The sequence below is a fragment of the Nycticebus coucang genome, chromosome 4, assembly GCF_027406575.1.
Source record: "Nycticebus coucang isolate mNycCou1 chromosome 4, mNycCou1.pri, whole genome shotgun sequence".
Lineage (NCBI taxonomy): Eukaryota > Metazoa > Chordata > Mammalia > Primates > Lorisidae > Nycticebus > Nycticebus coucang.
Genome location: NC_069783.1, coordinates 18,371,265 through 18,396,489, shown reverse-complemented (window position 1 = coordinate 18,396,489; position 25,225 = coordinate 18,371,265). Strand labels below are relative to the sequence as shown.

Here is a 25,225-nt window from a genome sequence, read left to right as displayed (position 1 = left end):
TGACCAATTCTTGTGTTGGACAGTTAGATATCTCCACATTTTTCCTATTAAAGCAACAATATCTTTGTGTTCAAATCTTTATATAAACTTTTAATTAGTTCCCAGAATAAATTTCTAGAAATGACATTCACTGGATCAAAGGGTTCATACATTTATAAAGGTTTTTCGTATGGTAGCCAAATTATCCTCCAAAAAGTTTTTACCAATTTGCATTCCAATTTTCACTTCCTTGCTCTAGAAGGAAAGGAACTAGAATCAGCTTCGTCCCCCGTCTTTTTATGTCAGGTTTCCATCTTCTCACAGACAAAGCTTCCACATGTTTTGCTGGAGCCCACCTCCTTTCCCCTTCTCAGGGACCTTATTACTAACTTACCCTTTCTCTCCTTTTCTCTCCCTCACCAGTCAATTTCATGTTCTAAACTTAATGGACAGCTTTTATTGACTCTTACCAGCATTTTACTTTCCTTGTATTTTGAAATATTAGTTTTCAAGACAGGAGGTTCAAATGTTTTAAGTTATTGGCATATTTAAGCATATTACTATTCTCCCCTTCCTCTGTGGTCAGTCTTCAGTCTCTTTACTGTCCTGACCCGCGGGACAGCAACGGGGACGCAGGGACCACCTAAAGGAGAAAAACAAACAAGGGGCGCGAGAAAGGGAGACAAGACAGTTTTCTGATCAAGTCTCAAACTTTATTGAAAAAACTTGTGCCTTATAAGCATTACGGGGAAGGAGGGTGTGTCTTGTTGGGAGGTTCAGAGGAGTTGTTAACTGGGGATTGGCTAGAGTAAGTAAGATGGGGCATAAGGTGATTGGTTGGCTAGTTGCCGGGTAAAGTTACCGGGAAAAGGTGAAACTGTTTTTTACTTAAAGAGGAAGTAAGGCCTAGCTGTACCTTATATGGCTTCCGACATCTCCTCCCTTTTTGTTTTAAGGAGGTGGGCATTAACCAAGAGAGGGAGTAGTGACCTGGCTCCTCTCGTGGATTTCCCAGATCCACATTTGTTATTTGCGGTATCTTTTGGAGAGGAGAGGTAAGTGAAATTTTTGATACCAACCTCTATGCAAGCCAGGTTTGCTCTCAGAGAAAAATCAGAGGGGGTCTGATCCTTCATTTGACGTCTCCTTGGGATCGGGAGGTCGAAGGATTGTGGGGCCTTCTCTTGCAATGCTTTGCTGTGCACTCAACTCGGTGTCCATACCCTTTTTTCCTTTTATTAGGAATGGGTAAGTGTACCTCTGATCTATACACTGACCTCATTATAAGGGGAAGCCATGAGATAAGGAATAGTCGGCTACCTGGTCAGATAAAGCTAGGCGATGGTAGTGAATTTGAATTGGTTTTGCTAGTGCAGAGTCTATTTGTTGTTTAATGAAGGTAGTGACCTTTTTGAATAGCCAGGGGCCAAAGGAAAGGACTAATAGAAGACCTAAAAGGGGGCCTAGGAGCGGGAGGAGATAAGGGAGAAGTCCATTGAGTCCTGTCCAAAGGGGGTTATCACCAAGTTCCTTTCTTCTTTCTTTGAGCTGGTCTTGCAGGGTTTTTATCTTGTCTCGAACAATGCCTGACTTGTTGGTGTAAAAACAGCATTTTCCCTGTAAAGCCAAATAGATACCTCCCTGCTCTGCCGTGAGGAGATCTAAGCCTCTACGATTTTGTAGGACTACTTCTGCTAGGGAGTCTATTTGATCTTGAAGATCGCGAATTGTTTCAGAAAGAGCTGAGACATCCTCTATTAGTTGACGAGACAGTTTGTGGTAGGAATGTATAGATATTCCTGTTCCGGTAACTCCTGTGGTTACTGCTGTAGTGATGCCTAGTCCTGCTATTAGTGGGATAAGTTGAATAGCTCTTGTAGAGCGTGGATGTCCAGCTATATAATCAAGACTGGGGAGAGGAACAGGTTGATCTCCTAGTATAATAGAGATATCAGGGAGTAGATGGGCGGTTATGCAATAGCCTGTCCAGTTACTTGGTAGGGCCGTGTAGGCCAAATTTCCTCCGCATACAAAAACATGTCCGGGAGGGGGGCACCGGTGTGAGATGTTGTTAGAAATGGAGGAGCAGTTTGTGAAGGTGATGCTTCCTAAGTCTACATCATAGTTATTGTTCTGGGGAGGTTTGTATATACAAGGGGTTTGTGTAAATTCTATAGGTTGGACTCTAAAAGGTAGACTGTCGCTACAGTTTAGATGTGAGTTGTTTAGATGTGAAGTGGAGGTGTTTGTTAGTAGGGCTAGGGGTATAGGTATGCCAAGAGTTAGACATAGCCAGCAGTTTTCCGCGAGGGTTGGGTTGGAATTACTTAAAGCTTTGAAAGTGGCTTCTAAAATATCAGAGGTTTGGATGTCGAGATCTATGTCTTGAGATTTAGGTAAAGCTAAGGGGTGGTATTGTAGGGGAGTATATTTTTCTTTAATTATTTTTTCAATTTGTTTTTGAACCGCATCTTCTCTTATCCTATCTGATGGCCCACCGCCATCAGATGTGTGAATTGGTGGTTTTAGTGGCCAGCAAACATTTTTGCCAATAGTGCCTAAGCAGGAGGCTTGGGCATATTTGGAGTGTCCCAGGTTATGAGTAGAATCAAGCTCACCTCCAAAGGAGGCAGAATAAGTTCTTTGTAAAATGGCTGTTAGATATGTGTTGCCGTTTGTGTGGGTGCACTGCTGGACACTATTGTAGCACATAGAGTGCATTTGATGGGTTATTTCGCACTCTGTGGGACAAGGTCCTGGTTCGTTTTGAACTGGGAGTATTATTTTGGGTGCATTAACACACTGCCAGTTTTGCTTATGTCCTCCTCCTATCTGTGACGTGAAAGTTAAATAGGCGGTTTTGCCGCTGTAATCAACTTGGCTAGTATGGGAGGTGGGTATTATTGTAAGTGTTCCTACCTTACAGTCACAAGGTGCCCCATATAGTTTTTGGAGTTTTAAGAGCGTTGTCGGGGCTGTTCGGGGGTTTAGGGGAAACTGGGGGGTTGTCAGGAATTTCTACCATGACAGAGGGGCAGGTGGAAGGAGGGCGAGAAGCCTCTTTAAGGACTTCTCCTACTTTGATGACATCTTGAATGTCAGGATCTAGTGAATGAACTTTTAACATGTCGTGAATTAAATTCCAGTAGGAAAAGGCTGTAACTGGGACTTTGTCAGGACCAAAGGTGTGGTAAAAGTCCTGCAAGGCATCTCCTACTCGTTCCCAGCGTTTTTGGCTGATTGTTCCCTCTAAAGGGAACCAGGGGCAGGTTTCATGAATAAGATTAAAAAATTCTTTAAGGTCCTTTCTTTTAACCCTTACTCCTCGCACTCTGAGTGATCCCTTGAGTCCGTCAAGGAACATTTCATGTGTACTAAGCGAATTCCCCATTATGTTGGCTGGATGGCTCTCTCAGGATCTCGGTTCACGCAAGTCTCCAGTCGACTCGGAACTTAAGTTTCTCTGTGACCACTCTCTCTGTGCCTTACGATCTCTGCTCGCGTGTCATAGGTCGGCAGGTATAATCCGCCTGCTCAACCCTCTCAGGCAGGACAGCCGCCTACCGCCCTCAGGCATAGCCTTTGGGAGGCAGCGTCCCTGGGGGTGCCCTTGAGGTGGATGACCGTATAAGACATAGCGAGCTCAGAGTTTGTTAGAGAGTGTTAGGCAGAAAAACTAGTCCAAGTGTTTTGGAGTTCTCACTGCCGAAAGGGTACCTCTCGTCCTTCCCCGCTTTGGCGCTGTGAGCGTTGGTAAGTGGATTAGATCCGGGAGAGCCAATAATAACAGCCAAGACGAAGGGGTGAAATGTTTGAAATCTTGTAAGTTATCGTTTGCCTACCTTATCTTCTGATCCGTCTCATGGCGGGTGAACCGAGGCGATCTGAATGGGGAGTGCACGCGGGTAAGGCAAGTGTTCTCCTCCAGGGGGTCCCTATTGCCCCACTTTGGGCACCAGGATGTCCCAACCGGTGGGACAGCAATGGGGGACGCAGGAACCACCTAAAGGAGAAAAACAAACAAGGGGGCGAGAAAGGGAGACAAGACAGTTTTCTGATCAAGTCTCAAACTTTATTGAAAAAACTTGTGCCTTATAAGCATTACGGGGAAGGAGGGTGTGTCTTGTTGGGAGGTTCAGAGGAGTTGTTAACTGGGGATTGGCTAGAGTAAGTAAGATGGGGCATAAGGTGATTGGTTGGCTAGTTGCCGGGAAAAGGTGAAACTGTTTTTTACTTAAAGAGGAAGTAAGGCCGAGCTGTGCCTTATATGGCTTCTGACATTTACTATAATAGATTCTCCTCTTCTAACTAATGGAATTCCTGAGAACTTGCATTTGGGCTCTTTCTTCATTTTCTCTCTGGATTTATTTTTCTATCCCCATGGCCTTAAATGCCATCTCTGGTGGATGAGCCCCAAATTTAGATCTCCAGCCAGACCTGATTTTTCAGACTTGCATGTCTCCACTGGAATCTTTCACAGGCATTTCATAATTACTATTCTCCATCTTCTTCCGAATCCCTTCCTTCAGTTCTGTGCATTTCGGCAAATGTCTCAGTTTCCCTCATTTGCTCAAACTGGACTTCCTCACTTCCCCAACTTAACAGTACCTCCGTCAGCAATCCTGTTGCTTCTGTCTCTGAAGTGTATCTTGAATCCACCCTTTCCTTTGTTTCCCCTGCTGCGTTTAGCTTCACCACTGTCATTCCTGACCTAGACTCCTGAGAACATCAGTTTCTTTCCTTCTGTTGTCACTTGCCTGCTTCCAGTCATTCTTCACTCTTTAGCTGTGTGATCTTTTTAAAAAAGGGACCAAGTGATGTCATTTCCCTGCTAAAATGTCTTAAGAGGCTGATGGCCCGGACTGAAGTTGTTCGTGGTAGGGTTGGAGGGCCATGAGCCTGAATAGAGTTTAGGTGGCATTTCTTGATTTCCTGCTGCTACTGCCAAGGCCTCAGTCCTCTCATGGTCATGAGAGGAGACAGCTCTGGAGGCAAAAATTTGAATGAGGGAAAATGTATTTAGGCCCATACAAGCCACCTGTAACTGTCTCTACAGTCCTCTGGGAACTACAGGCAACCTTCCAGGGAGCCCAGGACAGCACGATTCACCAAAGTTATAAGGTCAGCGTCCTTATCTGTACCCAGGGATGTGTGCATAGTCCTTTGTAGCTAGTCATTGACATAGAGAAGAAGGCAGCCAGTCGATCCTGCCAGGAGTCTGGAGAACATGGTAGCATCTCAGTTCTCTTATCTCTTCAAGGGTTGCAAAAAGTGTTCCATATATTTTGATTCCATGTTTCAAACTTAGTGTGTAACATATAACAGGAATTTCTCTTGGAATTGGGCTGCTCTCAACTTTTATGGATACAAACGATTGCATCGTCAGCCGAATTTTTCTAAGAGAAAGTTTCCAAAGATTTAGTGTGCTTGGTTACTAGCATGATTTGCAAAATCTTCTGTTCTGTATTATTCCTTTAATTCTCATCACTTTATTATACCTTAATCTTTAAAAAATCAATTTTTGGACTTTTTCATGGACTTTGGTTCCTTAGAATTACTGATTTTATTCTGAAACTCGTCTTCATGAGTTTAAAATGCTTTAACTTACTGGTGCCTTTTTTCAGCAGGCCTTTTACATCCCAGGGTTACTGGTATGAGCTTTTAGAAGCCTATCTGTACAGCCTCATTTTTTGTCATTTTCTTCCTTGTTCATCCACAGATGCCTTCTTTTCCATTTGTCAAAGCCTCTAAACAGCTACCTCAGAGCCTTTGCGTTTGTGTTTCCTAGCCTGAAATACTCCTTTTCCCTACCTTGCCTGACCCTTGGTCTTAGCTTAAATATCAGTTCTTCAGAAAGTCTTACCTGGTTCCCCTCTGTGATTAAGCTGCCTCTGTGATTGTCTCTTGTTATGCCTTTACTTTCCCAGTTTATAATTATACTTGACGTGTGTGAGTTTGTATTTAATATCTGTCCCCACAGTGGACTACAAGCTGTCTGAGGGGAAAGAGGAAAGGACTGTTTTGTTGATCATATTTTTACCTAGAACCTTTTATAGTGCGTAGCACAGTATACATATTCAATAAATAATTGTTGAATAAATGAATGAGTGCATGTGAGATTCTGCAAAATCTAGTAAAAATTCATTTCCCAAGTTTTTGCTGTTTTATCCCTCTGTATACCATAAACATTTCTCTCTCTCTCTCTCTTTTTTTGGAGCCTCCTAAGTAGTTGGGACATAAACATTTCTATTTATGATCTTTTGGGGAGGAATAAGTAGCAGTGATGATTGTTAATATATTTAATACATGAGTAAATAATTTTTAAAATATATTTTTCTTTTTTTAATTGTTGGGGATTCATTGATATTTTGCTTTGTTTTACCAGAATAATATCTTTCCAAGGGGTATGTATTATTGTTTATATTTGTACCATGAGAAAAATAGGTCAGATGAGGCATACTTAAAATTTTTTTTTAAATACCTGTCAGGAATACAAAAAACCAAGAAATGTCAGACTCTTATAATCTTTCTCTTTTATAGATTTACCATTATAGTTTGTTTTGTTTTGTTTTAGATGATACAAAATTGAGGGGACTTGCAGCCCCTAGTAACCTTTCTATGAATCAGACTCTTGAAGGTCATAGTGGTGAGTCATGTAATTTCTTTTAAATTTTGTTTGAGCATTTAGCATTTAGAAACTGTCTAATTAATACAGAAATGTCCGCATTTTACATAAGGGTAATAAGTAAAGATACTCCTTGACTTACAATGGTGTTATGTCCCAATACACCATTTATAAGTTGAAAATATTGCAAGTTGACATGCATTTAATACATCTAATTTACTGAGCATTATAGTTTAGCCTAGCTTACCTTAAGTATATTCAGAACACTTACATGGCCTATAGTTGGACAGAATCATCTGACACAAAGCCTATTTTATAATAAAGTATTGAACATCTTATATAATTTATTGAATTCTCCATTGAAAGTGACAGACAGATGGTTGCTATGGGTACTTGAAATATGGTTTCTACTGAAAGCTCATTTTATTTACACCATTATAAAGTTGAACTATTCTAAGTTGAAGATGTATTTGTAATCATTTCTATTGAACATAACATGACCTAGAGTCATTCAACAACTTTAACATGATTAAACAACATGTTAAATAAATCTGAAACTTTTAAAATTTAGAATCTGTTCTGTAATTCTGGATTAAAGGAGACTAAAGAGACCTAATAACTTCATGCATTGTGTGATCCTAGATTGGATCTTGGAATGAGAAAAACAAATATCTATAAATGACATTATTTAGACAAGTGATAAAATTTGAATATAGACTTTGAGTTAGATAATAATATTGTATTGAGTTAGATACTAATATTAATAAAATTAAGTGTTAAATTTCTTAATTTGTAATATGGTTATGAAAGACATTGCCTTTATTTTTAGGAAATACACATTCAAGTAGTTAGGGTTACAAAATGAAAAGAAATCAATTATTTATACAATCTAGAAGTTTAAGATATGCTGAAGAGAGTGTTACTATTTGAATGAAAAACAGATTGAGGGGAGAAGAGAGATTATGGGACACAGCAACAAATAACAAAAATCCCCTGCCAGATCAAGTACTTACTTAGTATGGTATCCTTTGGATATCATTGTGTTTGGGAGTCAGGCCAATTGGGTAGATCATGCTTGCATTTGTTTTTGTCATCAGGTGTATGGAAGCTCTTGCAGCTGGCCATGATAGGTACCTTTGATGGCATGAAATATGGGAGTAGATATGAAAAATAGTATTATGTATTGTTATAGAAAATTAGTGGTATTAGTAACTGTATCCCATGAATATTTTTGAGTAGTAGCGAAGACTGGTTAGTTGCATAAGAACTATATGGATTTTACCATGCTCTTGATGTTTATTTATGTAAAAATATAAGTTTGAAATTAATTATAGCCTTTTTAAAGTATCTAAATTATTTTATAATGTTCTAGGTTCTGTTCAAGTTGTAACATGGAATGAACAGTATCAGAAGTTGACTTCAAGTGACCAAAATGGGCTTATCATTGTATGGATGTTATATAAAGGTATATTAGGAAAGCTTATTTAATCTGCATTTATTTAAAATTATTTAAATAATTAAATATTTAATTATTTTATCTCCACAAATTGGAGTCTAGGTCACAGTATTTGGATGGGAAAATAACATTTCTGAAATAGACTCTTTACTCAGCAGTAGAAAGTCATCCTGACTGCACAGCGATGATATTTCTGGATTTATTGCTGCCTATTTTCACTTTATTTCCTTTGAACTGTTACCTTGTATTAAGAAAGTGAATTAAGTGACTGTTGGCTATCTCCAAAATGAACTTAGACTCTTAGGAGACTAGTTTTTACTTGAGATAGTGCTTTTTTTTTTTTTACCTCAGATTTCCAGTAAGAATTAGTTCCTATGTGGTCGGTGACTAGAGTTAGCTCAGTAGATAAAAACACATTTAGTAAGAAGTCACAGGCAATAATTCATTTCCTGTATTGGGCTAGCTAGCTTCCTTTTCTTTCATGGATACAGATTTTATCTCAGCTCTGACTAGTGGCTCACAATTTGTGCTTCTTGTCCACGAGAGAGCACGCCTGAGTGAGTGAGGAAAGAATTAACTTAGGTGTGTCACTTTTACCAGAAAAATTACTCAAAATACATTTTCTCCTGGGGCTAGTCTTAGCTGTCATCTTAAAAAAGGAAGGATATTTTAGTGTATGTGTGCTGTTTTGGAAAGGTTCAGGGCATACCATTTGAAAGTTCTTAATTAAAAAAAAAACTACTGTAATACTTGAATTTTAAAAAGAAGTTTATGTGTATACGTGTAGGGAACAGAATATCAAAGTACAGTAGAGTAACTTTGTATGTTTCTGGCTTTGGTACTGATTTTAATACCCTACTCTGACTAGTTATTCCAAATTACATGATTATTTGCAGGCCAGAGTTCTGTAAATCAGAATGTAATAAAGCCTTAAAAAAAAAACCCAAGCCATTAATTTCGTTATACTACAAGACGAGTCACATTCAAATAAAATGTTTTTGTTGTTCAGCATTAGTGATGTGATATCACTAATGTAATAGGAACTTTTTAAAGTATTTTTTCAAGCAGACTTAGAGTTTAATATGCTATGTTTAATATGCATATAATTAATCATTGCAGAGTTTATGTATACATACAAAGTTATTGTTAATTCTGGGTGTTTTTCTTGGTTATTACTGAAGTGTATTGTTCAGGTGGGCAAAGTTAGGCTTTCAGAAAAATCAGTTGTTTGGGCTCTGCAAAGACAAATGAAGTTATTTTTTAATTTACAGAGACAGAAAAGGAAATAAGAAAGAATAAAAGAAAAAAGATGGACATGTATTGTGTTTTCTGTGATAATTTTTTTCAGCAATTATTAGCTAAGGCCTAAGTTAATTTTTCATTTTAGTAATTTTATTTTTTTCCTTTTTTAAAAATTAAATCATAGCTGTGTACATTAATGCAATCATGGGGCATTTTAGTAATTTTAGATTTGAAGATTGTATAGTTCAATGTCTCAGATTGTAGAAAACATTGCAGTTATTTATCCCGCTTGTACTTAATGGGGTGCTTTCTACTCTTAAGCATCATTTAATAGGTGTGAAAGTTTTGACTTGTAATTTTTTTGATTTATGAAAATAGGCTCTTGGTATGAGGAGATGATCAACAATCGAAATAAATCAATTCGAAGTATGAGTTGGAATTCTGACGGACAGAAGATCTGCATTGTATACGAAGATGGGGCTGTGATAGTTGGTTCTGTGGATGGTAATGCATTGATTCGACATAGAAATAAGATCGATATCTAGCTAAGGTTTTTTATCTTTAGAGATTTAAGTTAATGATTGTATGTTAGCGCTCTAATTGGAAAATAGATGCAGAAAGAAAAAACAGTTGATATATTCAAGAAAAGAAGTGTATTCTTTTTTGCTTTTCTACATTGGGATTGAAAAAAGTGAATTAATTTTTAGCATTCTTTATTTATGTTTGCCTAATCATATGATTTATTCCAGTGAGACTGTATAAATATGTAGATTTTAGCTTTAAAAAAGATACAGAATTATAACTATTTTTAGTAAAACTGAACATATTATCATTGGTTGTATTTTATAGCCTTAAAACCCATGCATGTCTTTCAAATTCTAGTGCACAGATAAAGCTGGGTTTTCTGAAAGTCCACACCTGTAGTTTTTTTTTTTTTTTGAGACAGAGTCTCACTATGTCACCCTAGGTAGAGTGCCAGGGCGTCACAGCTCACAGCAAGCTCAAACTCTTGGGCTCAAGTGATTCTCTTGTCTTAGCCTCCCAAATAGCTGGGACTACAGGCGCCTGCCATAACACCCGGCTATTTTTTGTTACAGTAGTCATTGTTGGTTAGCTGGCCTGGGCTGGGTTGGAACTGGCCACCTTTGGTGTATGTGGCTGGCACCATAACCACAGTGCTACGGGAGCTAAGCCAACATCTGTGTTTTAATCTCAAACTCTATCCATAGAGAAGTAATTTATTTTAAAATTATTTTTATTTCTGTGTGTGTATATAACTTCATGTATCAACAGATCTTTCTGTGTGTCTGTAAAGCAACAACTATAGTTGTAGGAACTAAGGATAAAACAATGAAAGACATTCCAGACCTAGATGAGGAGAGACAGATAAATGACAAAGCAATTACAATATCCTGGGATAAGTGATAAGTCAGGTAAAATACAAGAACATGTAGAAGTATTAGGTCATTAAATATGAAATGTCTGATCTCTAATCAAAAGTTTAATTATGTGTTAAACAAGAAGCAGTACAATTAATCAAAGTATGCACCTAAACTGTCAGTGTAGTTCTGTTGTCTTTTTTTTTTTTTCTTCAGTTTTTGGCTGAGTTGGAATCCACCACCTCCAGCATGTGGGGCCGGCTCCCTACTCCTTGAGCCACAGGCGCCACCCTGTAGTTCTGTTGTCTTAACAGTACTTTGTGTATGCCAGCAGTGAGGAAGCCTGAAGAATGAGTGGCAATGAAATTGCAAAAGGTGTTTTCCATAGCTTGTTGAGAATTGAATACTTTTCCTTGCAAAAGGTGGTACAAAGCTGGGAAAAAGTGCTAGTCAATTGGGGCAAGGTCTGGTGAATACAGTGGATAACAGAGGGTTTCCAAATCCAGCTTCTATAGTTTGAGGAGAGTGGTTTGTGTGATAGCATTGTCTTGCAAGAGGATTGGCTTGTCTCTGTTGACCAGTATTGGGTGCTTAATCACAAACATCCTCATTATGTCATCTACTCGATTGGTTGTATGAAGCTATAGTGGATAATACCAGTGCTGGACCACCAAACAGACACCGTTAGCTTTTTTTGATAAATATTCATTTTCATTTGGGTGTTTTGGACTGTGTTTTTGGCAGTTTATCTTTATCCAATCATTGAGCTGACTGCTTGCAATCGTCAAAAAGACTCCATTTTTCATCACACGTAACGATATGGTCGTGACAGCAAAGAAAGGCAAGCTTTGAGATGATTTCTCTTATGATTCTTCTTTGATTCATGCAGAACCTATCTATCCAGTTTCATTACCTTTCTGATTTATTTCAGATTGTCCACTCTTGTTGGAATAGTAACATCAAACCTTGCTGCTAATTCACAGATAGGTTGAGATGGATTTGCTTCCACTATAGGTTTCAACTCATCGTTATCCATCCATGTGACCTTTTCATACTAAAGTCACCAAAACAGAACTTCTGAAACCATTGACATATCATACATTAGCCACATTCTTCCCAAACACTTAATTTTGAGCTGTCTGTGCTGCATTGGTTCTACAGTGGAACTCATATTCAAAAATAACATGAATTTTTGACTTATCCAGGTTTTCACAAAAATTACTCTGAAAAAATTGGAAAGATAATCACAAGCTAAAAATGTGTATTTGAAAGAATGAGGATATACCTTCACAATAAAACAACAATAATAAAACAAGAGGTATCAAAGTGAGATGTCTGAGATATCAGCCATCAAAGTTAGTTCTTAAGGAAATCGGACATTTCTTATTTAATAACCTTTTATCACCTAACGCAGACTTGGAGGGATCAGGGAAGGCTTATGGGAAGAAGTGATGTCTATGCTGAGGCATTTGCTGCAAGGTAGGTTGATGTATAGAAAGTCCTAGGCTTGGGTGGCGCCTGTGGTGGCTCCAGGAGTAGGGCGCCGGTCCCATATGCCAGAGGTGGCGGGTTCAAACCTAGCCCAGGCCAAAAACCAAAAAATAAAAGAAAGTCCTAGGCCTAAGAAATAGCATTTGAGGAGTACAGCTGAGTTGAACTTAGACATGTTTGGGCCATTGAAAAAAGTTGATTATCAGCAGATAGTCAAAACCTAAAGGTCATCTGTGAAGTTAAGAATTAGCAACATTTAAGGAATGAACAGAAGAGATTCTATAAAGGATACCGAAAAGTAGCAGTCTTGGAGATGAAGGATTATATGGGTTCATAGAAGCTAGGAGAATGTTAAGAAGGAAGGGGTGGTTAAAAAAAAAAAAAAAAAAAAAAGGCTGCGCCTGTGGCTCAAAGGAGTAGGGTGCAGACCCCATAAGCCGGAGGTGGCGGGTTCAAAGCCAGCCCCAGCCAACAAAAAAAAAAAAAAAAAAAAGAGAGCATGTCAATTGGCTTTAGCAATAGGCCAAACAAACCTCCATGAAGGCAGTTTCAATGGAGTTGAGGGGCAGAAGCCAGATTGTGATGTGGTTGAGGGTTGAGTAGGAGTTGAGAAAGTGGAGGCAGCAGGAAGTGGAGATTCTTTCATGTAGTCTGGTTGGCAAATAATTGGTAGGAGTGGGGGAAAGTTAGGGTTAAGGAAAGTGGTTTTTGTTTTTATTTGAGGTGGTGGTTTTGAAGGGGAATCAATCTGCATGTGTTTAAATGTTTTTAAGAAAGGGCCTGGAGAGAAGAGTTTAAGAAGAAAGAGAAAAGCAAAAGAGAAAATGAGAATTGTCAACAGAGGGAGATCTTTGCAAAGCTTGGAAGGGATTAAATCAGACCCTCTGTGGAAGTACTAGCTTTGGGTAAGGAGATACCTCTGGTTGGAGATAACCTCGTTTATACTAGGAGACAAGGGAAAAGATGTAAATGTGGTATAAGTATGTTCTGAATATTCAAAGATGGGAATGAAGACTTCCTTTTTTATTTTCTTTCCACAGCAGAAGATGGTCTCATTTGCTAGTGAAGAGTGAGATCCTGTGTCAGAGTTTAGAAGAAAGGGTAGAAAGTTTGAAATAGCTGCTATTTCAGATGTGTCTTTGGTTTTTGGCACATGTAGGTGCTCAATAACTATCTATTGACCAAATAAGTTGAATGAATGTGTGAATGCTGTGGACAGTGTGAGACCTCTTTAGGAAAACAAAGATTTTGAAAGCATTGGTTGGACGATCATGACATTGAACTTTTTTTTTTGTAGAGACAGAGTCTCACTGTACTGCCCTCGGGTAGAGTGCCGTGGGGTCACACGGCTCACAGCTACCTCTAACTCTTGGGCTTACGCGATTCTCTTGCCTCAGCCTCCCGAGCAGCTGGGACTACAGGCGCCTGCCACAACGCCCGACTATTTTTTTGTTGCAGTTTGGCCGGGGCTGGGCTTGAACCCACCACCCTCGGCATATGGGGCCGGCGCCCTACTCACTGAGCCACAGGTGCCGCCCATGACATTGAACTTTTAATAATTATGTTTATGTTTTCTGTTAGGGAATCGTATTTGGGGAAAAGACCTGAAGAGTGTACAGCTGTGCCATGTAGCATGGTCCGCAGATAGTAAAATCTTACTTTTTGGAATGGCAAATGGGGAAATACACATTTATGATAATCAAGGGAATTTTATAGTGAGTATATGTATTTACTGTTTTTATTTATATAATCTTATGTGATAATTTTACATATCATTCATATATGTATACACATGTATTTGTTATGATGATTTATATAATCCAAGTCTTTCTTTTTTCCAATCATCTAAATTCTTTTTTAATTAGTAAAAAGTCTTGGTTTCTTTAGGGCAAATTAATGTAACATATTAGGATATAGCTTTTAGTTCTGATTTCCTGGTAGCTGGAAAGGACAAGATGTCCGTGTATTGAAGGAGAGGAATAATGAGTAGGATAATGTACAGTTTAGGCTTTGTAAATGTCTTCTGGGACCTGAAGCCAAAGTTTATATGCAGTTACCAAAGATATTTTTTTAGCAAGCTACAAAAGGTTCTTTATAAAAAAGAATGGGAGAGTTAACTAGTAAGGGAGAAAAATCAGTTCTTGGAAAGAAGGTAATTATAATCAACAACTGGTAGAAAGAAAATAGATAACTTTTGTGTGATGCTTTGGTATTTTCAAAGTACTTTTATACTTCTTTTCATTTGGTCTCATAAAAACTCCATGAGTGTCTTTTTATCCTCATTTTACATGTGGGAAAAATAGAGACTTCAGTGAAGGGATTTGTCCGAGGCAGGTATGCTTGTAAGTGATTAAGCTTGCATTAATCTGATTTTTGAATTTAATTTTCAGTGTCCTTTCTTTGATACTCTATTCATACTGGTAGGTTTTAAAATGGAAAATCTTAAATTACATAACCAATTTTATTTAGATGAAAATGAAACTGAATTGTTTGGTGAATGTCACTGGAGCCATAAGTATTGCTGGAATTCATTGGTACCATGGCACAGAAGGCTATGTGGAGCCTGATTGCCCTTGCCTTGCTATTTGTTTTGATAATGGAAGATGCCAAATAATGAGACATGAGACTGACCAAAGTAAGTATTTTCTGTTGTTTTTTTTTTTTAAGTGTGGAAAATTAAATATTCTCTACATTATTTTCTCACAATTACCCCATTTTTCTTTCTTTCTTTCTTTTTTTTGACTAGATCCAGTTTTGATTGATACTGGCATGTTTGTAGTAGGTATACAGTGGAACCACATTGGCAGCGTGTTAGCTGTGGCAGGTTCCCAGAAGGTGTTCATGCAGGATAAAGATGTAAACACTGTGCAGTTTTACACTCCATTTGGTGAGGTGAGTGTCTTAAAGTTTTATCTTCTCTCTTTCCATTTAAGTGTGCAGTAAGTAGGGTAGGGGAGAAAAGAATGGAGGGAAAGGTCCATTTCTTTATATACTTGTCAAAGTATGTAAACTTGTCACATTTTCTTTTAGGGACATTTTGAGTAATGATGAAATATCAAGTGTAAGTTTCAATAACATCTTTATGTTATATTTATATTATGTTTTATAATAGAATCTATTTTATAACCTTATAATTTTATAATTATAAAATAAAATCAATTTTATACATTTAGAAAAGCAGAAGTTTGACGTAAGAAATCTTCTTAGAGGAGTTAGAGTTATTTAGAATATTTTAAATGGGCTTAGATATTAAATATACATATGTCTGTCTTTCCTCCAAACTTGTTTTAATTTGTTACAGAGTAATTAATTATTTGCAGAAAACTTGTATTAATAATTCATCTTAGGTGATACTACATTAAAATATAAGCATTGGTTTCATAAACTGACATAAAGGCATTATCCTTCTCAATAGTATTATTAATAAATTTAATTTTAAAAGAGAATTTTCTGAAGTATCATTGGAAAATGTCAAGTAGGAGAATTAGTATTTGCGGATTTTAAATAATTTTGGAAGCTTGTCAATAAGAAAGCTTCATATATTTTTAGTCTTTTTTTTTTTTTTTTTTGCGGTTTTTGGCCAGGGCTGGGTTTGAACTCACCACCTCCGGCATATGGGGCCAGTGCCCTACTCCTTGAGCCACAGGCACGGCCTAAAGCTTCATATATTTTTTTATATCTTATTTTCTGACTCTATACTATATTTTGTCCCTTTTAGATGCTCTGTTGGTTTTTAAAAATTCACTAATGACTACAATAGTATTTTTGGCTGCATAAAAGCGTACACTAGTTGTGTTAATATTTTAATATTAATATTTTTATGTATTATAATAATTTCTGTAAAGGTAAGAAATGGTGTTGTCTGATACTTTAAAATCAGTATCTATATCGTTATCCAGGAGAATGTAATGTAGACAGTAGGTGCTTTCCGTACACTGTCAGCCAACATTTCTAGTAGTTATAAAAGCTAAGAAAAACCAAAAGCATAATTTTCAAGATTCCTAAATAATTAAACATATGAATTTTATTTATTTTATGTTTATAGCCTTCTTTTTAATTCATATTCTTTATTGGTTATTTTTGTTGGTCACCATCAGCTTACTATTATGTTGTTTTATCTGTTTATTTTCATTACTCTAGCCTTCTCCAAGCAGAAAAGCATGTGTTCTAAAGCCTGTTTGTTGTATCTTGCAAACCAATGTTTTAAATGTTAGACTGAAAACTGTAAGAGGGTTTTGGTCTAGTTATAATTAAAAGGATCTGGGGCGGTGACTGTGGCTCAAAGGAGTAGGGTGCCGGGCCCCATATACCAAAGATGGCAGGTTCAAACCCAGCCCTGGCCAAAAACTGCAAAAAAAAAAAAAGGAATCTGGCATAATTCCTCAGGGCATATTAGCTAGTTAATATTTTTTTTGAGAGTGAATATTTGGGGAATTTAATTTTGGATCTATGTTATTGTTAAGATAGGTAAGATAACTTGGAAGGGAATTAAAGATTTAAACATACGGAAACCTCAGCGAAGAATTTGCTTTTGATTCCGAGGGCTAAGATCTCCTGGGTTTTGCATTATGATCTTCGCTGGGGGTGGGGATAACAGAGTATAGGGTTTGTAGTTAGGTTGACCTGGCTTTGAATTCCATTTCCACAGTGTAGTTTGACTTGGATGAGTTATTAACTCTTGAGATTGAGTTTACTGATTTTCTGACGTATTAGTAATAGCTCGTGGCACTATTGTAAAGATTAAAGGACACAATAATAAGGACATGCTTACCACAGTGCCTGGCACTTACTTAGGGAATGCTTACCACAAGTCGGTTTTCTTTCCTTGCTCCTGCCACTACCTGGCTGGTCTGCAGTTAGGACAGCTTTATTCTCTTCTCATTGTGGACAGGTCAATTCCAAGACTACTGTGTGAGAGCTTGCTTGTTCCCCTTTGGTCTCATATAGGCAGTAAGACAGATTGGACCCTCCTAGGTTAAAACTTTCATTTCTTCCATTGGTTTCCCTGGCAAAATGGAGTTTAATACATTTGTCTTACTCTGTTACCTGCTACAATAATATGATAGCAGACTAGGTAATTAATAATGAATGGAAATTTATTGTCTCACAGTTTTGGATATCAGGCAGTGGCCTCTGGTGGAGGCCTTTTTGCTTTGTCATCAGATGGTAGAAGGCAGAGGGCAGAGAGAGGACAATAAGGAGACAAGAAGGGACTGAGCTTGCTCTTTTATAATGGCAGCAATCCCATCGAATCCCCTTTTAAAGGTTCCACCTCTTAATATTGTTACAGTGGCAATTAAATTTCAGTGTGAATTTTGGAGGAGACAAATTGAATTCAAACTCAGGTTTACCTGACTCCAAAACCACCGCACCTGCCTCCACCTGGCCGAGGGATGCATGCCAACTTCCTTTCAAAGCCTGCATTCACCAGTACTGCTGAAGGCTGCAGATTTACTCCAAAGCTAGGAGATTTATGCAGCTAATTTCCATTAGGACCAATGGAAGAAAAAAAGGCCATTTTTCTTATAATTAGAAGAAAGCAACCTTTAATTTGACTTAGAACATACCTACTTAAGAACAAAGATCATAGTACAGTTCATTGAAATTCTTAGGATTACATTGTTCTGTGAAATGAGCAGTGTAGATTAAAAATGTTTGCCTTGGGTGGCGCCTGTGGCTCAAGGAGTAGGGTGCTGGTCCCATATGCCAGAGGTGGCAGGTTCAAACCCAGCCCCGGCCAATAACCAAAAAAAAAAAAAAGTTTGCCTTTTTGTGGCTGCATTAAGAAAGTGTATTTATTGATTTATTCATAAATTCAAAATGTACTGTCTTAGCATATGAAAAAATTAATTTGAATGTATAGTACATTTATTGACCTTTTTTTTTTTTTTTGCAGTTTTTGGCCAGGGCTAGGTTTGAACCCACCACCTCTGGTATATGGAGCTGGTGCCCTACTCCTTTGAGCCGCAGACACTGCCCTATTTACCTTTTTTTTGAGACAGAGTCTCACTCTGTTGCCTGGGTAAAGTGCAGTGGAGTCACAGCTCACAGCAACCTCAAACTCCTGAGTTCGAGTGATCCTCTTGCCTGAGCCTCCCCAGTTGCTGGGACTACAGGCACTTGCCACAATGCCTGTCTAGTTTTTTTATTTTTAGTAGAGATGGGGTCTTGCTCTTGCTCAAGTTGGTCTCAAACTCCTGAGCTCAGGCGATCCACCTTCCTTGGCCTCCCAAAGTGCTAGGATTACAGGTGTGAGCCACTGTATCTGGCCATACATTTATTTATTTAACAGGTATTTGTTGAATACCTGTTTACCAAGTAAGCTATTATGGGATAGCAAAATAAATGTAAATATGATGCAGTTAGTGCTCTCCTGAAGCTCACTTTTTAATTCTCTGAACTGTAGAGGTAAGGAAGAAGGCAGAACTTACTAGGGAAGTAATATTTGAGTTGTATCTTGAAAGATGAAAGTCCAGGAGAGCAAGGACCACTGCAGAGAGAGGAGATGTGGAGGAAAAGGGAAGAGGAGTTTAGGCAAAAGGGATATTACAGAGGCTAACGATATGGAGGCACAGTGGTTCATTCATGAGCAGGTACATAGTAATTGTAGCTAAATAGTGGGGAAGTAAGCCAAAGAATAGACAAGATGGGAAAAAGGCATTGTGTGCCATACTAAATAATGTGATGGTGAGGGAGCTATTGATTCTTTGCAAATTATTAAACCTTTTATAAAGCAAGGTAGGATGTTATCAGATTTGTGTTTCAGAAACATAATTGTGACAGTGTAGTAGAGACTGAACTGGGGGCATGATGGGAATGGGAGAAGAGATGAAAGGTAAGAATCTAAGTTAGGAGGTTAGGAGTAATTGCCAGGTGCAGTAGTATTTGCCTATAGTCCCACTTGGGAGGCTGAGGCAGGAGGATTGCTTGAGCTCAGGAGTGCTGGGCTATAGTGTGCTTGTGCCAATCAAGTGTTCACACTAAGTTTGTTATCAATATGGTGACCTCCCAGGAATGGCGGGACTACCAGGTTACTCAAGGAGGAGTGAACCAGCCCTGAACCAGGTGCTGAAAAACCAGGTGAACTAGACCAGGTCAGAACTTCTGTGCTGATCAGTAGTGGGATCATGCCTGTGAGTAGCCACTGTACTCCAACCTGGGCAACATAGAGAGACACTCCCTGTCTTAAAAAAAAAAAAAAAAAAAAGAAATAATAATAACTGTAGAGAGTGAAAGGAGGTAAAACAACAGGACTAACAGGACTTGGTGGCTAGTTGGTTGTGGGGTGGGGGGTGGAAGTAAAGCAAGCCTTCTGGATTGAGTTTACTAATATTTCATTGATTATAAAGTATAATTTTTTACAACTCTAAAATTGGGATGCATTTTATAATTAAAATTGTCATATTTTGGTTAGTAGTGTGTTTTTTCTTTCCTTAGCTATACTTAAAAATAAAGATGCATATTTTAATCTATGGTATCTTAAATTTGATGAAATTTGATATTGAATTTTTTGAATATACTTTATAACTTTCTTTTATCATATACATTTTTTCATTATGAAAATTCAAGGAAAATTATTTTAAAATAAGTAACTTTTCACAAAATAATTTTTCTATCACTTTTGATCTCTATGAAGTGATTAGTACGAATTTATTTGTATTTGAATTAATAGATACTGTAGGTTAAATATAATTTTTTTTTCAGCACCTGGGTACTTTGAAAGTTCCTGGAAAGCAAATGTCTGGACTGTCTTGGGAAGGAGGTGGACTGAAAATTGCACTAGCTGTTGATTCCTTTATATATTTTGCAAATATTCGACCTAATTATAAGGTGAGTATTAAGAGCAACAGTAAAATAAAATGTTTGTTACTAAATAAGTTTGTTATAGTTTAAAGTATATTCAGATGTTTTGTTTTAGAAGCCAGTAAAAAGAAGGCTTTTTTATGTGAAGATCTTAGAACTAGTAAACTTTTCTATAATATTATATGTAGTTAGTACTCATGACTCAGGGTCTCATCAGGAAACAGATGGCTCACTCGACTCAAAGGAATAATAAGAGAGATTGATAAAGGGCTTATTACAGAGGTGTCGGAAGAGTTAAAGGAAGTACCCAAGGATTAGTAGCAGTGACAAGCCCTCACCACCAGCCCTGGGCCTGAAGGGGCAAGGCAAAGGTAGTAAGATTCCTGGAAACCCCAAGAGCTGTGGATTTAGTATCAAATACAATCTTAATAATAATTGACATTGAATATTGATTTATTCAAAGTTACATATAAATATAGAGGGAGAGTTAGAAGGGAAACTATATAATTTGTGTAATCAATAGATAATGTGATGTGCAGATAAATACCAGAATAGTCACAACTAAAACAGTTGTATTCCAAACAGCTATTCCTGATTGGAAATTGGGCCAGGGGATCTGCCTTTTGCTTTTTTTTTTTCTCTGTGTGTGTTTTTTAGGACAGAGTCTCACTCAGTCACCCTGGGGTTGAGTACCATGACATTATAGTTCATAGCAACCTCAAACTCTTGGGTTCAAGTGGTTCTCTTGCTTCAGCCTCTTGAGTAGCTGGGACTATGGGCGCCTGCCACAACGCCTGGCTATTTTTTAGAGACAGAATGTCTCTCTTGCTCAGGCTGTTCTTAAACTCCTGGGTTCAAGCAATCCACCTGCCTCTTTTGTGAGTGAGCCCGTGCAAAGAGTAAACGAACCAGACTGGGAATGTGGGGAATGAGAAAATAAGACGCACAAGAGACAAAGATCACACAAGAGCTAGAAGTGATGGGGTCGGGAGGTCTGGTGCAGCTGATGACTGCAGCCAGTACCCAAGGGTATGAACAGCTTTATTTATATAGTACCTGAGCAAGGTTGCTTATACTAACAATGTTGCAAATCTGAAAGGAAAGGGAGTGGGAATATTTTCATCTTACAAGGTTGAGGGAAAGTAATAGTACATGGGGAAAAGATTAACTTTAGGGAGAGAAGGCTATGTGCTTTCTGGGAGAGGGAGCAAGGAGAAAGGACTACTGTTTTAGGAAGGGAGGAGAAGCAGTTTGGGGGTCGTTCCTTGAACACACCTCCCAGGTTGTGGGGGTCTTGCCATCTCACAATCCATACTCCTTGGCCTCTCAGTGCATTTTGTTTTTGTTTGTTTTAAATAAGCCATGTACAATTATTTGACTATAAACTATCTGCATATGTTACTCTGATAAAAGCAAATATAAAAATATGGATGGAGGAAAAGATAAAGCAAGTTTTTTTTTTTTTTTTTTTTTGAGACAGAGTCTCATTCTGTTGCCCAGACTAGAATACTGTGATGTCAGCCTAATTCACAGCAACCTCAAACTCCTGGGTTCAGACAATCCTCCTGTCTCAGCCTCCTGAGAAACTGGGACTACAAATGCCTGCCACGGTGCCTGGCTAATTTTTATGTTTTTAGTAGAGACACAGGTTCTCGATTTTGCTCAGGCTGGTCTCAAACTCCTGAGCTCAAGGGATCTCCTGCTTTGGCCACCCAGAGGGCTGGAATTATAGGTGTGAGCCACTGTACCTGGCCCAAAGCAAGTTTTGTGATTTTTTTTTGGGTCGGGGACCCAGAATTTACACTTTCGGCAAGGATCACTCTCCCATTGTTCCCCAAGGCAGTTATGATCAGCTATTGAAATTTTTTACCATTGAAACTTAAATCTTACAAATTAAAATAAGTTAGACAAACTGAATTTATTTTTACAGCATATTCTTTATTTTATAAGTATCTATATTTTTTAAGTATTACATTAAAATGTTTTTGTTATTTTAGTGAGATTAGACATTAAGTTGAAGGTTGAATCCTGTCTTTTATTCCTGAAAAAATGTTTTATTAGCACTGATAAATCACATATCTTCAATATTTCTAGAATAAATGTAAAATAATATGATTTTTCTTTCCCAGTGCTCAATATTCCTCTTCCTTTTCTCTCTTCTTTTCCTCCTTCTATTTTTTTCTTCCTTTCTTCCTAGTGGGGTTATTGCTCAAATACTGTAGTTTATGCATATACCAGACCTGATCGTCCAGAGTACTGTGTTGTCTTTTGGGATACAAAAAACAATGAGAAATACGTTAAATATGTGAAGAGTCTCATTTCCATTACTACCTGTGGTGATTTCTGCATTTTGGCTACAAAAGCTGATGAGAATCATCCTCAGGTAAGTGTTCCTTTGTATCTTGAGATGTGAATCCGTGAACTACTTGGCAGAATAGGGATAAAGTTATCTACTTTTTAAAATATGTCTGTACTAGAAAGTATAGCAAAATATTTGGTCTATTGATCATGTCTGTCTACAACTGTTTTGGAAAACTTTGTAACTGCATTGATTCTGTGTCCCTGGATTTTTTTTTTCTCCATCAGCTAACCATTGGCAGTTTTTATTGAACAGTTCAGTACTGAAGCTTTTTGTCTCTGAAATGCTCCTGTATATTTAAAATACCACAATCCCTTTCAAACTTAAAATTCTGTTAGCAAAAACGAAAATTTGGATACTCAGTATGTATAAATCCTGAAAAAATTATGTAACAATGAACACTTAAAATAGTTGGGTAGCTTTTGTCCTTGAGAAATATACTTTTGTTTGGAGTTATAGTGCTTTTATATGTCATAAAATGTGTCATAGCATAAAAATATATAATTGTATTTTTTAAAAGTATAGTAACAATTTAAATATTTGCAGAAGTCTGTAAATATTTCAACAAAGGACTACTAATATCTGGCTGTCTTATAAATTATTTCATTCCATTACAAAGTATAGAGTTTTTGGTTAAAGATGACCATCTGTACAACCACATTTGACTTTGTTCTCTCCTGAAACTTGTTAAAAGAACAGAAAAGGTATTCTTTAAAAAAAGTCATAAGCCCATAGGGACCAAAAAGAGAAAGGAAATGGTAACAAAATTTTGTGGGTTAGAAAGTAAGTGATTAGTAGTAATTACCTTAGCAGACTTAAGAAAGCTAACTCATAAGCCATTCATGGAGAAAACAAAAAGGTAACCAGTATATATCACAGAATCCTAAAGAGAGATAGGACTAAGGGATACTTGGTGGGGGAAGCTAATAAACATTAACAAAAGCAATTTGGAAGCACCAGAGATTATGCAGGAAAGAGAAAACTTAAAAAAAAAAAAGACATAGAGAAGTAGATCCCCAGATCTCTTCCCCTTTCCTGACCTCATAGGCAGCTGCCCTTCTACCAACTATTAAGACTGGGGTTTACTCTCTGAAGAGGATCAAAAAGTCCTATGCAGAAGGGCACCAAGCATAGCTGAGGGTGGAGGATCTCTGCTGAAAACAAGACAATTAAAATTTGCTACTCAATTTCCTCTGAGTGTTTTTTTTCCATTTGGTTTCCAGAACACTGGCAGCCAAGCATTGAGCTTTGAGATGAGATTAGATGAGTCTTCTTGGGAGGAGACCTATTCAAGAGAATAGTCCTTTAAAGAGACTGAGATTGGGATTCCCCAGGGAAGCAGCCTTGTCCATCTCCTTGAAGTAAAGATGCTCCAAATAGCTTTTTAGTGTCTCACTCTTAAGTATAAGCAGATTCACAAAAATTGTCAGACATTTGCAGGAAGCATGCAATTTAAAAGGCAGACACCAAAAATAATCACAAGTAGAAGAGGGATGGAAATGTGCCCCTGTTTGGTGGGTGTGCGGTAGGGTAGAAAGTTGAATATTTATCATTCATAATGGGAAATAAAATAAAACAAGAAGTAGCACTGTCAACATGTATTTAAATTTGTAGAGGTAAACAGTAAAAGGATGAGTTAAAGGGAGCAGGAAATGAAAAGTTAAGGGGGGATTGCCATTTTTAGTAAGAAGCTGTAGAATTATTTGTTTCTTGAAACTATGAGCATAAAATGTATAAATGAAAAGTAAGTTAAAGAATAGGATTTATTTCTGATATTTTGTAGCAGTAAAGTAGCTTATTTTAAGTAGTGGAAGGGGAAATTTTGATTATTTTTAGTATAAATTTTATCATTTAGTTTATATTTATGAAATTATTGAGTAAATTTTGAGATGTTGAAAAAGGAAAACTCTATATGTAAATAGTACATAGAGAATTGATTTATTTGAAATTGTTATTTTAGTCAGGAAAACATCTATAGTAGTAGTCTTAGTACAAGATAAAGAAAAGGTGACTAATTGTAAGGATGACAATCACTTTTAAACAATGTGATGTGAAATGTGCATCATGCTTGATTATTTGCCTAATATCAGTCATTGCTAATTATTTGTACATAAGTCATTTTGACCTTATTGGATCATGTCTTTTTTGAATTAACTATTTTTTTTTCCTGAATTTCTCATGTCATTTATATATTGCTTCAAAGGAGGAGAATGAGATGGAGACATTTGGAGCAATGGTAACAACTTAACTTAGCTCTTTCATAGCTGGCTGTAGGATTAAAAATGAATTATGAGATTAAAGCTGATCAGGAACTTGAGGAGTATAAATGGTGAAAAGTAGCCAAGTGCTTGTGTTTCTTAAGCATCCTTTTAAAGACCCCTGTTTTCCATTACATTGGGAAATCTGTCTTGGTTTAATTTTAACTCATGTTTATATTTAATGATCTTCTTTTTGTCTGCTATTCTTTGCACTTGAAAATTTTATCAGTTATTTCTCAGATAGTCATACTTCAAAGCGAGATAAGCATGATACATGTTAAGCATGTTCTCTTTATTACTTATAAGCAGGAGCTCTGACACTCTTTTTATTTGTTCACAGTTTGTGCTAGTTCTTTGTAATTCTATTGGCACACCTTTGGATCCCAAATACATTGATATTGGTAAGGAAATATTAATTAATATTTGTTCCCTCTCCAATCAGATTTTATTTAAACCACTAAAGACCTCACAATGGTATTTCTTAATTAGAGTCATATTCTTTAAAATGAAGATGACCATACTTGCTGATTTGTCAGATCCATACTAGTGTGTGGATCACGGTAGAATCATTAATAATGCCCCATTTCACTTTCAAATAGCATTCTGGTTCCTACAATAAATTATAAGTTTACT

General features: G+C 37.3%; 1 protein-coding gene across 2 annotated transcripts in view; it reads left to right on the top strand.

Annotated features, from left to right (window-relative positions):
• The window catches only part of WDR35 (WD repeat domain 35), a 66,609-nt gene that overhangs the window by 3,262 nt on the left and 38,122 nt on the right, over nt 1–25,225 (top strand). Inside the window, exons 3-12 of one of the 2 annotated variants that reach the window (XM_053588637.1) lie at nt 6,554–6,625; nt 7,977–8,069; nt 9,681–9,806; nt 13,754–13,887; nt 14,642–14,807; nt 14,919–15,064; nt 19,877–20,002; nt 22,173–22,358; nt 24,538–24,570; nt 24,933–24,993. In XM_053588637.1, the coding sequence (XP_053444612.1) occupies nt 6,554–6,625; nt 7,977–8,069; nt 9,681–9,806; nt 13,754–13,887; nt 14,642–14,807; nt 14,919–15,064; nt 19,877–20,002; nt 22,173–22,358; nt 24,538–24,570; nt 24,933–24,993 (1,143 nt within the window). The remainder of the gene's footprint in view (nt 1–6,553; nt 6,626–7,976; nt 8,070–9,680; nt 9,807–13,753; nt 13,888–14,641; nt 14,808–14,918; nt 15,065–19,876; nt 20,003–22,172; nt 22,359–24,537; nt 24,571–24,932; nt 24,994–25,225) is intronic. The other variant, XM_053588638.1, reaches the window with a different exon arrangement.